Source organism: Pseudorca crassidens, chromosome 1 (genome assembly GCF_039906515.1).
Source record: "Pseudorca crassidens isolate mPseCra1 chromosome 1, mPseCra1.hap1, whole genome shotgun sequence".
Taxonomy (NCBI): Eukaryota; Metazoa; Chordata; class Mammalia; order Artiodactyla; family Delphinidae; genus Pseudorca; species Pseudorca crassidens.
Genome location: NC_090296.1, coordinates 92,496,241 through 92,511,843, shown reverse-complemented (window position 1 = coordinate 92,511,843; position 15,603 = coordinate 92,496,241). Strand labels below are relative to the sequence as shown.

General features: G+C 33.6%; 1 protein-coding gene across 2 annotated transcripts in view; it reads left to right on the top strand.

The window, feature by feature from the left end:
- COPS2 (COP9 signalosome subunit 2) overlaps positions 1–2,071 on the top strand; it is a 28,473-nt gene extending 26,402 nt beyond the window's left edge. For both annotated transcript variants that reach the window (XM_067746534.1, XM_067746525.1), the window contains exon 13: positions 151–2,071. In XM_067746534.1, the coding sequence (XP_067602635.1) occupies positions 151–295 (145 nt within the window). In that variant the 3' untranslated portion in view covers positions 296–2,071. The remainder of the gene's footprint in view (positions 1–150) is intronic.
- Positions 2,072–15,603: the final 13,532 nt, after the last annotated feature.

Below are 15,603 nucleotides of genomic sequence, written 5' to 3'. Positions count from 1 at the left end.
GTTAAATTAATGCTGAACTCAACCATTCACTGTAGGCAGCAGCTTTTTTCTTTTGCATTTATTGATATTGTGACTATTGTATGAAGTCCAGAAGATATGTTTAGTGAAAATGGTTTGTAGACATGTCTTCTTTTATTTATTTATTTCCAGCACTATTCATGGCCGAATTGATCAAGTCAACCAACTCCTTGAATTGGATCATCAGAAGAGGGGTGGTGCCCGATATACTGCACTAGATAAATGGACCAACCAACTAAATTCTCTCAACCAGGCTGTAGTCAGTAAACTGGCTTAACAGAGAACAAGCTTTTACAGACATACTTAAGTGCAGAGATGTAACCCTTAAAAGAACTGGGAATGGCAAAACTACTGTCGGTTGATGTGTCCCGAAAATTATTGGAGTTATGGCAGAAGTGCTTTTTTTGATCAACTGGTTTGTGTTTTGCTGCTGCATTTATCCCAAGAAAAACAGCTTTAATCTCCAGAAGAAAACCAAAATGCCGTGGGATTTATGCTGTATTGACATCTTGCCCTAAAACATACAACATCATAGTAATTTGTCATGGGCAACATGACCAGAGAGAAGATTTTTGTCATGATTTTAAATACACTGACACGCTACTGTTGGTTAAATTTAAACATGTTTTACCTGCAGAAATTCTCTCACAAATAACCTGCAATAACTTGAAATGCATACCCTTTTGAACACTTCCTTTTCTCATGTATAAATTAAAATGTTTGCTGCATTTTGCAAAATGTCAGTTCTCCAAAAATGTGTCCGTATATTTCTGTACCTGCAGTGTAGTAAAGGTTTAGATGAAACCCCATAATTATAGTGGCATACTGTCACTTAGGTTTCAAGCAGCAAAATAAACAGTGCAGCTCAGAAATTGTAGTTTGGTTCTTGATGCGTTTTTATTACATGTGGGGTTTTGTTTTGTTTTTTAGTACCTTAGAAATGTCAAATTATTTTTCTTCAGTTAATGTTAAAAAGCCTGGGAGCAAATAAGTCAGTTATTTGCTTTCAAGTTTTTAAGGAGAATTAGTTTCTAACAAAACATTTGCATAGTACTTAACTTTGAAAGTGATACTTTAAAGGAATAAAATCCTTTTTTTTTTTTTAAGAATGATACTCCTTTTTAAACGATTCTAACTCTCAGAATGTTCACTTTAAACAAATACGCCAGAATATAGACAGCTAAATGAATGTTACCCTGCATCGTGATCATGCTGGAAAATTGTTTCCTAATTCCAGCAATCTACCGTTGCTCAAAACCTTTTGGGTTTTGCTCTTTTACAATTGCATTCAGAGCTAATTTAAGTCACACACACTATTAACTTTAAGATTGCATATTGTTAAAAAAAAAAAAAAAGTATTACCCAACTTGATTGTTTTATAGTTACCATTTTTGGGCACCAAATGTCTTTTGACTGTTTCCAAAAATTAAATCAATCTATGAGGTAATAGTAGGAAGTATGCAACTGTCTTTGAAGGCGATCGCAAAAGAGTTTTAAAGGTATTTTGAGCAGTGGTAGCATAGTTAGGAGAATGAACTGTGGCCTTCCAAGGTGACTACCTTAAAGGAGACGCAGCTCATTTGAATGTATTGAGTTTTGGATGTATTCGTTTCATTTAAGAAAACAAAGTTCACATTATTTTATAGAGTCGAAAGGAAGAACTAAGATTAAGATAATTTGTTTGGTTTTTCTATTGCTTGTTATTTTGTAAAAAGAAGTGAGTGGTAGTTCAGAAGGAAGACTGTTGTAACTGAAGAATGACAACCAAGAATTTTTGATCATTAAATCAGATTTTATAAACAGTGGAAGGAGCATGGACTTAAAAACAAGGCAGGCTTATTTGGTTTTGTCAAAATTTTACGAAAATATGTGATATATATTTATACTAAAACTATATAATCCTTAGATATAGGAGAGCAATCAGTTAATGTCTTTAGCAGATTAAAGCAGTATTAAATACAGGTGCAACTTGAAAATGTAGAAAACTGAAAGAAAATGAAAGACAAAATTAATGTCTCTGGTAGGGAATAAAAAAGTTTAAGATATTATAAAATTATGTGTATTTTTTTCTCTTCTGCATAAATCATTTGTGAAAAATGTGCTAAATTTTTTTTTACAGGAGTAGTAATAATTAGGATTTATTTTTCAACATAATTTAGAGACTCTTGTTACCCAAATAAAAATGACAAGTTTCTGTGCCTATATTCAACTATGTATGCATGTGATATAACTGGAAAAAGGTTTTGCTTATATTTGAATTGATGGAATTAGAATTCAAGGGATTTGAATGACGTGATTTAACTCTTACTCTCCAACTCAACATGCCCAGTTCTCCTGTGGTATCTTTGCTGCGTGCAGTAGTGCACCTTCCAGTTTCTAGGGAAAGCATGCACTTGTTATTTTTTGAGAAGCTAGGCTTAGTGTCTAACAACATCCAAACTTATACCATAATCTTCAATTTGTTGTAATTGTATGTATCGCATAGGCTTTGTTTAATAGTCCCTAGATATGGGTTTGTTCTATTTTTAAAGTCATTTGCCACATTTGTTCTTGAACACAGATTTTTGATAAATCCTAACAGCCTGGTGAACTTAAAAATATTTAGGTTTTTTTTTTCCCCCTTTGAACATTTTCTGTGTTTTTTGCATCAAACCTTTTAGAGGTGAACTCTTAGAGATTGCTTATCAAAATATAACTAAATTTAAGAAAAGTTAAAAAATGATTGGCAAATTCTTGGCATTTAAATTGCTTGTTAAATCTTGCCCTCTTTTGTGAAAACTGTAGTAACAAGTAGTTTACACCATATTTCTTTTTACCCTAAACCTGGATAAACTCACTTCACAGTAATCTTTGGCTGCCACAAATAGATACTATCTGTTGCAAGAACTGGATTTCCATTACTCATTCTAGCTCTTACACTAATTTTTAAGCTGTTGAGTAAATATTTTTCTCCACATCTTGTGTAACATAACTTTTTTTGTTCTTTAAGTTGAGATGAGATGTGTATGTGTGTACTAAGAATTGCTTTCGTTACAGGAGTCCCTTCTAACTAAAGATTGGTAGTGTAGCCTTCAAGACTACTAAGGATCTGATTTCACATGAGGGTATAGTTTTAGTCCAGCCTGTTTTAAATGGGCTACACTGTGGGCAGTGTAGTATTTTTTTATTACCTTATAATTAGATACCAGTTTGTCTCTGACTGAGAAACAGCTGCTCTTTATATTTAATATATCCATGATAGTAAAAATTTTTAAAGGGATTTTCTTTTTTAATCAGTAGTCTTTATAATTCTTCAGTAAACTCAGGTAAGTACACTTTTCTTTTGGGTTGTGCTTGGGAGTGAAGGTGTCCAGTTAGCATATGAAGCAGATTATGCTGGTATAGAACGCCAGTTTACTCAAGGATAAAAAGGTATTTGCCTAGTGTTTTCCTCTTACGTTATTTAAGGGACTCAGAGATACTCTAAACATTTATTTACCAAGCCTGCTTTTTAAAAATAATAGTATTTTAGTACTGCTTTAAATAAACCTGAGAAATTTTCATTTGATTTAGGTCATTAAAGCAAAACTTGAGCATGCAAATCTCTAGTAAAGCTAGCAGTTTCATTCTTTATATGGGATTTATTCATCTTTTATATAGGATTTATAACATTTTGAAGGAGATAAACATCATTTTGAACTGACATGTAACAAAAAATAAAGAAGGAATTGGCTTTTGGGTTTTTTTTTTGTTTTGTTTTTGTTTTGAGATATAATCGACATAGAACATTTTAAGGAATTGACTTTTAACTATTTTGTTTCAAAGTGTTAATACTATCCAGGGACTTAGAACAAGAGCCTGGCTGTCAGGTCCCAGAGCTTGAAGCCCAAGGAGTTTCCCTTCCTTTTTTTTTTGGAGTTTTACTTGTTTTTGTTGTCTTTGTATTAGGTTTTCTTCCCCCCTCCCCCTCCTCCTCCCCAGGCAGTATCCTGTATTTGTTTTGATACAATTATAAATAGGAATAATTTATAAGAACTTTCTTAATGTAGGCATACCAGAGAGTCTTAACTTTCTAAATGTAAGTATATCAGGCTCTGTTTAACTCAAGATTATTAAATTTTACTACGTATCTTCTAGCTAGTGTGTGCCCTTAATGGCATGGGTTAAGCAGTGGTTGAAAAATTGTGTGTACTTCACTTTGAATGACTAGATGAGATTTGAAAAGGTTTAACTTTAGGAATTTCAAGACAAGTTAAAATAGTAATGCTGTTTGGAGAATTTATGTTTATTGATAGTAGGCACCACAAAACAACTGTGTCAGTAATTCTAAATATTCCTCAAAAAGTTAAAATTTAGTATCACTCAGTTTGCTTTTGAATCTTGAAAATATTTGTTTAACTTAGGTAATGTCCCAGAAGAAGCCAATGTGTGGTTCTCTAAATTTTTACTTCTTTAGTGTCATGTGTTATTTTTAAACCTGCTGGAATAATTAAAAACCAGTCTTATGACATCAAATCTTATGATATCAAAGGTAGATGCCAACTCTACCTTAAAACCCTGTGATAGGCAAGAAAAAGATTGTTTCTTAAATACTTATCTTACTGTTTGGGGCCAACTTTGTTTCTCCTTGGCCAGGATTTTACATTGTAAACTCGGTTAGAATAACCACACTAATGGCTGGCAAGTACTATTTTTTGTAGGCACGTGTGTGCATGTGTGTGTGTGTATACATACTTGTGGGAGTACAAAATTTACTCCCCAGTCCATCACAGTAATTTTTTTTTCCAGTTTCCATTAATATCATTTGTTTCTTACTCAGGTATATGTCATTGAAAGAATTGCCAGTGTACCAGTAACGTCTATGTTTGACTTAGGTTTTGTGTGGAAGACAGTGTCCAGATATAATCCAGAGGTATTAGGTTGGTTTTTTTTGTTTGTTTTTTAAGTCTGAAATAGGGCATTTTTAAATCAGTGGATAAAAGTTGGGTTTTTGGACATTATTTATCCTATGAGTTTATGGAGTTAAAGTAATCTAGAAGTTTTAATCATCCCATAAAGTTGTCAAAAGTTTGCATGCTTACTGTATTAGTAACATATTAATGCTGTGTTGAATATCTAATTTTTGTTAAAATGTTTGCCTATCTCCTACTATTTAGTAAAATACTAAGTTTTTATGCATCTATTTTAAATAACACTGAGGATAATTAAAATAAATTTTCAACTGTACGTCAACAAAGAAATGGAATGATGTTATGAAAAATGCAAAGTTGTTTGATTTTGCAATTCGTTACATAGTTTACATTATGAGTTTTCTCAATTTTCTTTTTCTTAAGCTAGTGTTAAAAATGACATAAATTCCTTGAGCTCACTAACTAGGTGGTAGGAAGCGTGGCAGGGGATGTCTACCTGAAATTGGAAGTCCCACAAATTAATACTTGAGAATCAAGTGATATGTGCAGAATGAGTCACAAGATGCTTTAAGACTTAGGTACTCAACGGCTTTTGACTGGAAGTACACATTCTTTATCAGTAATAAAAATTACATAATCTACCTCTTAAACATTTACTGTGTAAATATTAATCTCAATTAGCACAAGACCAGCACAATGGCTTTAAATAGTACACTTTATATATTTGATCAAATAATTCAATGTATACTTTAATAAAATAGCTTTTGAATATTTTAAGTATGTTTCTCAGAAAACAGTACTGAAAGTCATACTCATTTGGTTTGGAAATCAGGGTTTAAATATTTTCCACTTTTAAGATTACCTTGTTCTGCTTTGCAGCATTCACGGAGGAGTTGGCCTCTCCTGAACCCTGTTTAATGGTCTGTTATGGAACAATTCATGTTGCAAGCAAATGTCTCAGGAATTAAGCCTTCAGTATAAAATTAAACATTTCTAAGCAGGTAATTAAGTCAAGAGGAGGAAGAAATGTACTCTCCCAAATCCCTATTATGGTGCTCTAAAAAGAATACTTCAAGGGCTGCAACGTCTAAGAAACCACTTGTGAATTTTTTTGTATATAAAAATAATATTGTTCTCAGGTGTAACCTTCAGCCTAGTAGAATGGGCCAACTCTGACCTCGAAATATAATAATGCAATCAGTCAGCTTTTGAAAGTCAAAAAAACTTACAGATTAATAGCCCCTATGGTCAAGGTTCCAATGTAAATGTATAAAACCAATGCCACTGCATATTGCAAATCCTTTGGCCTTCCAAGTTGCGGGAGTTGGAGAAAAAGAGTGAGGCAGTTTACTGCCTACTTCAGCAGCATTTCAAACAGCAGTGGAAGGTCATGTGTTGATAGTATTATCCCAGCAAGGAACTACATAAGTAATATACATCTAATATTTTGAGTTGTGTTTTTATTTGTTGTACTTAATAGTTTTACAGTCCCAACTCAATTTTAGAGTAATGAATGGAAATTTATAGTTTTCTTTCTAGAAACCTATTTTAAGTTTTGTCGTTATGATTGATCTTCCGTAGGTTAATGGCCTTCAACCGAAGAAGGGTTACCTATCTTGGACCTTTCAAAAGTGAGTTGTATTGTGAAAGAATATAGACCACAAACTGAGGTACTTTATTGAGTAGGGTAGAGTTGATATTTAAAACTTGATCTTTCACCTTTCTCATAATCGTTGTCTTCACCACCAAGAGACAGGAAAGAAATCTAAAAGTGCTTAGAATACTAAAGGAACATGCCCTTTTTATAACCTCATCTGTTTAACAGATATATATTGTGTGCCTACTATGTGCTAGGGACTGTGTGCTATATCCTAAGTTTGAAGGATATTGTAAGGAACAAGTCATCCCTGTGCTCAAAGAGCTTAGTTCTATAGGAAGAAGCAGATAAATAGATAATTTCAGATAGAGAAAAATTCAGTCTGTAAAGATGGGGCAGGAATCTCTGAGGATATGAAAGTTGGTTTCACACAGGAATGAGGAATGGAGTTGGCCATGCAGATCTACAGGAAGAGAAGTCCAGGCAGAGAGGTTAAGTCCACCTGAGATGGGACGGGTATATTAAATTCAAGCAAGGTAGAGTGTGATATTAAACAAGATGAGAGAGCCAGTCAGGGACCAGATTATGGGTAGTCTTATAATTTGATAATGAGTTGAGATTTTATTCTAAATACAATGGGAAGCCATTGGAAATTTAAATTCTGATATATCATTTTAAAAGATGACTCTGCCTATTGTGTGGAGAAATGATTATTTGGGGCAATAATGCGACCAGGAGACCAGGAGGAGCCCATTGCAGAAGTCTGGGACATAGAATAGAGGCTTTTAAAAGCGACTAGGATTTGGAAAGAGCACAGAATCGGGATAGGCGATGGGATTTGCTTATGAATTGGAATTGAGGGTTGTAAAGGAAAGAGACAACAAGAATGGCTCCCAGGTTTCTTACTGAGCAACTGGTAGATAATGGTATCATTAAATGAAATGGGAAGATTGGAAGCACAGTTTTGTCAAGAGGCAGAGCCAGCCAGCAAAAGAAACAAAAGTGAACTAGGAGCTTGGAAATAGAGTAGTATAACAGAAACTAGAAATTTCAGAACAGAGTGGTCAACTGTGAATGCTGCTGAGAGGTTAAATAGGATGAGGGCAGAGAAGGGGCCTCGGATTTAGCAAAATACAAGTCTTTGGGGATGCTAATGAGCATCTTCAGTGGAGTGATAAGGGTGTTCCAGCTCTTCAATTGGACTGTGAGAAACTTCTTTAAATAGTCGCTGTCCTTAGTTTCTCCTTATAAATTGAAGATTAAAAAAACAATAGTCCATCTTTTTTATATCTTCTGAATGGTAAGCAGCATAACTTGGGAAAATTTGAAATACGGCAAACCATAACTCCAGACGTTAATAACAACCTTCTAAAGTGTCTCTTCCTATAGAATATTTTAAAACCTGTTTTTCCCCCTTTCCGACACTGTATATTTATAAGCATTTAATTTAAAATTTTTCTGTGATGCCTATTAACTATGAAATTGTATGAAATCCATGGCTTTACCTAACATTTTTATATCCGTAAGAATGGATTCGTTATATATGTAAACAAAGCCCTTTCAGCTTATCGACTTTCATTATATCTGGGGATATCAAGATAGCTGAATGTTAATGTCACCAAAATCATGAATTCTTGAAATGTTGGATTTATCTTCAAGGAACTAGTTCAGACATAAATAATGCTATAACAATTAAGCTTTGGTATTTTGAGTAACCTCAAATTGACAGTGGAACAGTATGTCTTATCCTAAAATTATTGTGTTTTATCTGAAAGTATACATTTGCTTACATACTTGAATACCCGTGAAGCAATTAGAATAATTAAATTTACAGGTCATTATATCTCAGGATTATAGTAGTCATTTTCTGCCATCAAAAATCAGGAAACAATTAACAAGGGAGATTGTGCTTCTGAGGATAAAATATGTGAACTCTCAGGCAGGTTTCCATCTTAAAGATGCATTTTGCAGCTTCCCAGGGGACAGGAGTGTGGTAAAGTAGAAAGATCTGGGGGGTGGAGACCTGCATTCTTCAGCTGGCCATGAATTGAGACCTTGTCACTTAAATTCTCTGATATCAAACTTCCTTAGTTGAGTGATTGTTTTTAACCTCAAGTATTCAGAATTGAGAAAATCATAATCTTGGCATATGTTTTTTCAGTTTACTTTCCATGTGTTTATTTAGGTATGTGTATATCTTAAAATAATATGCATATGTCTATTTTTAGTTTCCATAAATGGTATAAATTTGTTATTTTTTAAACTTTTTTTAATAGATTTATTTTTGGCTGCGTTGGGGTCTTTGTTGCTGCATGCAGGCTTTCTCTAGTTGTGGCAAGTTGGGGCTACTCTTAATTGCAGTGCATGGGCTTCTCATTGCAGTGGCTTCTCTTGTTGCAGAGCATGGGCTCTAGGCACATGGGCTTCAGTAGTTGTGGCTCGTGGGCTTCAGTAGTTGTGGCTCATGGGCTTCAGTAGTTGTGGCTCACGGGCTCTAGAGCACAGGCTCAGTAGTTGTGGTGCACGGGCTTAGTTGCTCTGTGGCATGTGGGATCTTCCCATACCACGGCTTGAACCCTTGTCCCCTGCATTGGCAGGCAGATTCCTAACCACTGTACCACCAGGGAAGTCCCTTATTTGTTGCTTTTAAATCTAGTTCACTACTCCTGTTTTATCTCTCCCATCTTGTACATATGGCACAATTTACCTTTTCATTTCTCTAGTGATAGATATCTGTGTTCTTTCCATATCCTTACTACAGTAAATACTTCTGTGATAAATATTTTGTACCTATCTCCTTATGGACTTGTGCAAAAATTACTCTGGGGTATGTAACTGGAAATACTGGTTGGGTCCTGGGGCATAATACTTAATTTTACTAAATACTACCAGATTACTCATCAAAATGACTCCACCATTTATGCTCCAACCAGTAGTGCATGAGGGTTTTGGTTTTCTCCTATCCTTGACAGCCCTTAATAATATCTGACTTTCTAAAGTGATATTTACTGTTAATTTTAACTTACAATTTTGTAATTACTAATCTTGAACATCTCTTCATACACTTAGCCATTCAGGTTTCCCTTTCTATGGACTACTCTTGTTTTTCTGTTTCTTTGTTTCGGTTTGTTTTTTGTTTTTTTATGGACTACTCTTCACCTTCTGTTACTGGCTTCCTAATTTTTTAACTGATTTGTGGGAGTCATTGTATATTCTACATAGTAACTCCTTATCTGTCTTCTTTTAGATTTGCAAGTATTCTCTGAAGTATTGTCTCTGGCTTCCTTCATTGAACAGAAATCTTTCATTTTGATGTTAAATCTATCCTTTTTTTTCTCCCTATTGCCCATACTTTTCTGGATCTTGTTTAAGAAGTCCTTTCTTACACCACGAAAACATTCTTTTATATTTAACCCCTTTATATTCAGTCCTTTATTTGGAGTTTTTGTGTATGATTTGACGTAGGAATCAAGCTTTATTTTTTCTGTGTAATGAGCTAATTTTCAAAGTACTATCTACTAAATTAGTACTCTTTACTGATTAGTGATGTCACCTTTTTCAACTACCAAGATTCTACATATGCAAGGGATATATTTCTGGGCTCTCTAATCTGCTTAACTGTTCTACTTGTTCCTTTAGCAGTATTTTATTCACCTTGTGTTTTTATTACTGAGCTGAGTATTGTCTTAGTAACAGGAGACTCTCCCCACCCAATTTTGAAAATCATTTTAGTATCCATGCACCTTCATTTTTCTATATGAATTTTGGAATCAGTTTGTCAAGTTCCCTTAAAGTCCTGTAGTTTTAATTGGAATTGTATTGAATTTAGAGAATAACTTGTTTCTTTTTATGTCATCTTAGAGAGTTTTTAGTTTTTCTCTATAAACCTCTTGAGCATTCTTTGTTCTATTAATTTCTATATCTTTCTAGTTTATTTTCGCTTATTTCCTAAAACATTATTATTTGGTTATTTTTGGGACAAAAGAGTGATATTGATATTTGCATACTGATTTATTTTAATCTATCAGACTTGCTGAACCTTATTCTATTAATAGTTGATCTGTTGATTATCTGTGTTTTCTATGTAGATAATCATATTATCAAGAAAATAATTATACCTTTATCCATTTCCTTCCATCCCTACACCTCTTATTTCTTTGTCTTATCTTCATTGCTCGGGGTCTCCAATAACACATGGAACAGTAGTGATAACAGCCAGCATTCCTGTCTCAAAGAAAAAGTGCCTTGAGTTTCTCCATTAGGTATGAGGTTTATGATCAGTTTAGGGGTAGGGGAGTTAGCATTCAATAAATGAAGTTTCCTTCTATTTCTCTTCTCCTGAGAGGTTGCGTGTGTGTGTGTTTTTGTTTTTGTTTTTGTTTTTAAATCACAAGTAGGTTTTGAGATTAAGTGTCTCTGGACCTAATAAGATGAACATGTGATTTTTCTCTTTTTGTCCCTTCATGTAGTGAATTGTACTCATAGATTTTCTAATGTTAACTCATTCCTACATTCTAGCATAAACTCAAACTGATTATATATTCTTTTTCCATACAGTGTTGGACTTACCAGCCAACATTTTATGTAGCAGTTTTCCATCATGTTTTTAGGTGAAATTGGCCTATAATTTTCTATTTTTGGATTATCCTTAATCAAGGTTATTTTATATCATAAAATGAATAGGCACCTTTCACTATATTTCTATTTTTTTACAACAATGTGTATGATGTGAGCATACTCTGTTCTTTGGAAAAGCTCAGTTGTAATGCTGTTTGGACAGACTTTTTAGAAACAGTAAGATTTTAAATTATTATTTCAATTCCTTTAATCTTCATCCTTTCATATATGATTATACATCTGTACAACTGTTCTGCTTCATCTTTTGCTATTTTGACATTATATTTGTTTTCAGAAATATGGGACTTCCCTGGTGGTCCAGTGGGTAGGACTCCATGCTCCCAATGCAGAGGGCCCGGGTTCAATCCGTGGTCAGGGATCTAGATCCCGCATGCATGCTGCAACTAAAGTCTGTATGCTGCAACTAAGACCTGGAGCAGCCAAAATAAATAATAAATTTTAAAAATAAAAAAAAGAGAAAGAAATATATTTTGTCTAGGTCTTCAAATTTTTTAGGATATTTATCCTTATATATAAGCATATTAAATATATATTATATATAATAAGCATATATTTATACTTATTCCCCACTTTTTGTTCTGTATTTTGTCTATCTTATTAGTCTTTCCAGAGTCCCAGCTTTTGGTTCATCTTTATTATTTTGTTGATCTGTCATTGATTTCTGCCCCAATCTGTATTATTTCCTTTATTTTCATTTCTTTGAATATATATTTTGTTACTTTTTTCTAGCTTGAGATGAATCACTTTCCAACTTTGTTATAATTTGCTCAAAACTCTCGATTTAACATGTAAAGTTTTAGTTGACATTAATTTCCTTTTTAAGCCAAGAATTTTCAGCAGTGTGGGGTTTGTTTTTAGTTTCCAAACATATGAAATATTTTCATTTTAATACATGATTTTTGATTTGTTATTGATTTTTCATTTTAATACATGCTGTTTAGAGAATATAGTCTGTATGGTATCAATTCTCAGGAACATACTGAAATTTGCTTTGTAGCTTGGCATAGACAATTTTTGTAATTGTTCCATTTATGCTTTAAAATATGTATTCTGTAACATTCTCCAAACTATTTGGTCAAGATGTTACTTGTTCAAATCTTCTCGTTTTTTGTTCAGGTTTTTTTTTCTTTTGCTGATGTATCAATTTCATAGAGGAATTTATTAAAATCTTCAACTATAACTGTTGATTTATTTATTCTTCCTGTAATTCTGTCATTTGTTGCTTTATGTATTTTATGGCATAATTGTTAGCAGCATATATGTTCAAGATTGTTATATCTTGTTGCTTTTGCCAGTAAACATGTTTCTCTTTGTCCCTTATGATTTTTTTTCCTTATGATCTGTTTTGTCTCATATTAAAATTTCTCCTTTAGCTTTTGCTGTTGTTGCTTATATTTGCCTGGTATGCTTTCTACTTTCTCTCTTTCTTTTCTCTTCAACCTTTTCATATTCTTTTTTTTTTTTTTTTGGGCACGTGCATTTTGTGGACAACATATTGCTGGGTTTTAATATTTTAAAATTCAATGAGAGGGTCTCTTTTGGTATTTATTTCACAAATTCAGAATCATTATAGTTATTGTAGGGCTTATTTCCATCATCTAATTATCTTGGTATTTTTTTTCTTCAACAGTTCTGTTTTGAAATAATTTCACATTTATAGAATTGTTGCAAGGATAGTACAGGAAGTTCATATATATATAGATATATAGATATTCCTCACCCAACTTCCTCTAATATTAACATCTTAATATGATAGAACATTTATCAGCTCCTAGAACTTATGTCAATATCCATGTGTTTTATGTCTTCTCATCAACAAAATAAAATACCTCCAAATTTTCCACCACTTCCTTCTGGCCTGTTTCTTTCACCCCAGCCATCATGTTGGAATCCTTTAGAGTGTTCGTTTCAGAATGTTGTGAATATATTTGACCACATTGATCATTGCTTATTGAGAAAACAGAAACAGTCCTTATTCATTTCTTGCTGCGTGTATTCAAAAAGGATCTTTTAATTAATTAATTTATTTATTTTTGGCTGCGTTGGGTCTTCATTGCTGCATGTGGGCTTTCTCTAGTTGCAGCGGGTGGGGACTACTCTTCATTTTTGTTGCAGTGCGCAGGCTTCTCATTGCGGTGGCTTCTCTTGTTGCAGAGTATAGTCTCTAGGCTCGCAGGCTTCAGTCATTGTGGCACATGGGCTCAGTAGTTGTGGCTTACGGGCTCTCGAGTACACGCTCAGTAATTGAGGCACACAGGCTTAGTTGCTCTGCAGCATGTGGGATCTTCCCGGACCAGGGCTCGAACCTGTGTCCCCTGCATTGGCAGACAAATTCTTAACTACTGCGCCACCAGGGGAGTCCCTATCTGCCTTTTTGACCTAATATTCCAGCTTACTAATTTGTTCTGTGGGTATATCCATACTATTATGCAGCCCACTCACTGAATGTTTTTATATCCATTATCTCTAGTTTTTAACTGCTTCTTCCAGATTTAGGATATTTGACATGAAATATTAGGATATTTATAATGCTCATTTAAAATTCTTGTTGGTCTAATCCATTAATTCTGCTTACTCTGTTGTAAACTATTTATTTTTTTGTTTCTTTTTTTGCTTTTTTATTTTAAGGCCATGCTTTTAGATATGCACAAACTTAGAATGTTTATTTTCCTGGTAAATTAAATCTTTTATAATTATGATGTATCCTTCTTTGTCCATAGTAATACTTTTTATCTTAAAGTGTATACACGTACCTTCTTATATTAGTATTTGCCGAGTATATGTTTTTTCTATTAATGTCAAACTTTCACCTTTTTATGGTTTAGATGTGTCTTCTAAACAGCATATAACAGGTTTGGTTTTTTGAGTTTTTTTAAAATCAATCTGACAGTTTTATTTAATTGGAGCATTTAGTCCATTTATATTTAATGTAATTATTGATATATTTGAGTTGAAGTCTACCATTTTACTGTATACTTTTCTTTTTGTCCCACTTGATCTATATTCCTTTTTCTGTCTTGCCTACTTTTGAGCTTATTATTTCTCATTAGTATGTTTTTTTCCTTTTATTAACTTAAAAGTTGTATGCATTTTTACCTTTCTTTTAGTGATTACTCTAGAGATTACAACATAGATTCTTAGTTTATCAAATTATATTTTCAGACATTGCAGTGGACTTTATATTCACCGTCCCCATTACTTATTTGTTATTGTCATATATTGGGTTGGCCAAAAATTTGTTTGGGTTTTTCTGTAAGATGTTATGAAAAACCCAAACAAACTTTTTGGCCAACCCAATATTTTAAAAGTCAATCCCTCCTTCTCCTATATACATATATGTGTGTACATATATGGCCCCTTAGGACATTATTGTTGTCATTTTATATAGTCAGTATTTATTTTGATTTACCCACATATTTACAAATAGTCTTGCTCTTTATTCCTTCTTGCATCTCTAACCTTCCATCTGAGATAATTTTTCCTTTAACCTTAGAAGCACCCTTTGGCATTTTCTTTAGTATAGATCAGTTGGTGAAGAATTCTCCTGGTTTTTGTTTATCTGACAAAGTCTTTATTTCACCTTCATTTTGGAGGATATTTACACTGGGAATAGAAATCTAAGTTTGCTGTTACTTGTTTTATGGGTTTTTTTGTTTTATGCTTTTTGGGTTTTTTGCCAATTTTTTTTCAAATTTTGAATATTTTATTTATTTTTTTTATACAGCAGGTTCTTATTAGTTATCCGTTTTATACATATTAGTGTATATATGTCAATCCCAATCTCCCAATTCATCACACCACCCCCACCGCCCCACCTGCCACTTTCCCCCCTTGGTGTCCATACATTTGTTCTCTACCTCTGTGTCTCAATTTCTGCCCTGCAAACCGGTTCATCTGTACCATTTTTCTAGGTTGCACATATATATGTTAATATATGATACTTGTTTTTCTCCTTCTGACTTATTTCACTCTGTATGACAGTCTCTAGATACATCCACGTCTCTACAAATGACCCAATTTTGTTCCTTTTCGTGCCTGAGTAACATTCCACTGTGTATATATACCACATCTTCTTTATCCATTTGTCTGTCGATGAACATTTAGATTGCTTCCATGTCTTGGCTATTGTAAACAACGCTGCAATGAACATTGGGGTGCATGTATCCTTCTGGACCATGTTTTTCTGTGGGTATATGCCCAGGAGTGGGAATGCTGGGTCATATGGTAATTCTATTTTTAGTTTTGTAAGGAACCTCCATACTGTTCTGCATAATGGCTGTATCAATTTACATTCCCACCCACAGTGCAGGAGGGTTCCCTTATCTCCACACCCTCTCCAGCATTTGATGTTTGTACATTTTCTGATGAAGCCCATTCTAACTGGTGTGGGTTGAAACCTCATTGTAGTTTTGATTTGCATTTCTCTAATAATTAGTGATGTCGAGCAGCTTTTCATGTGCT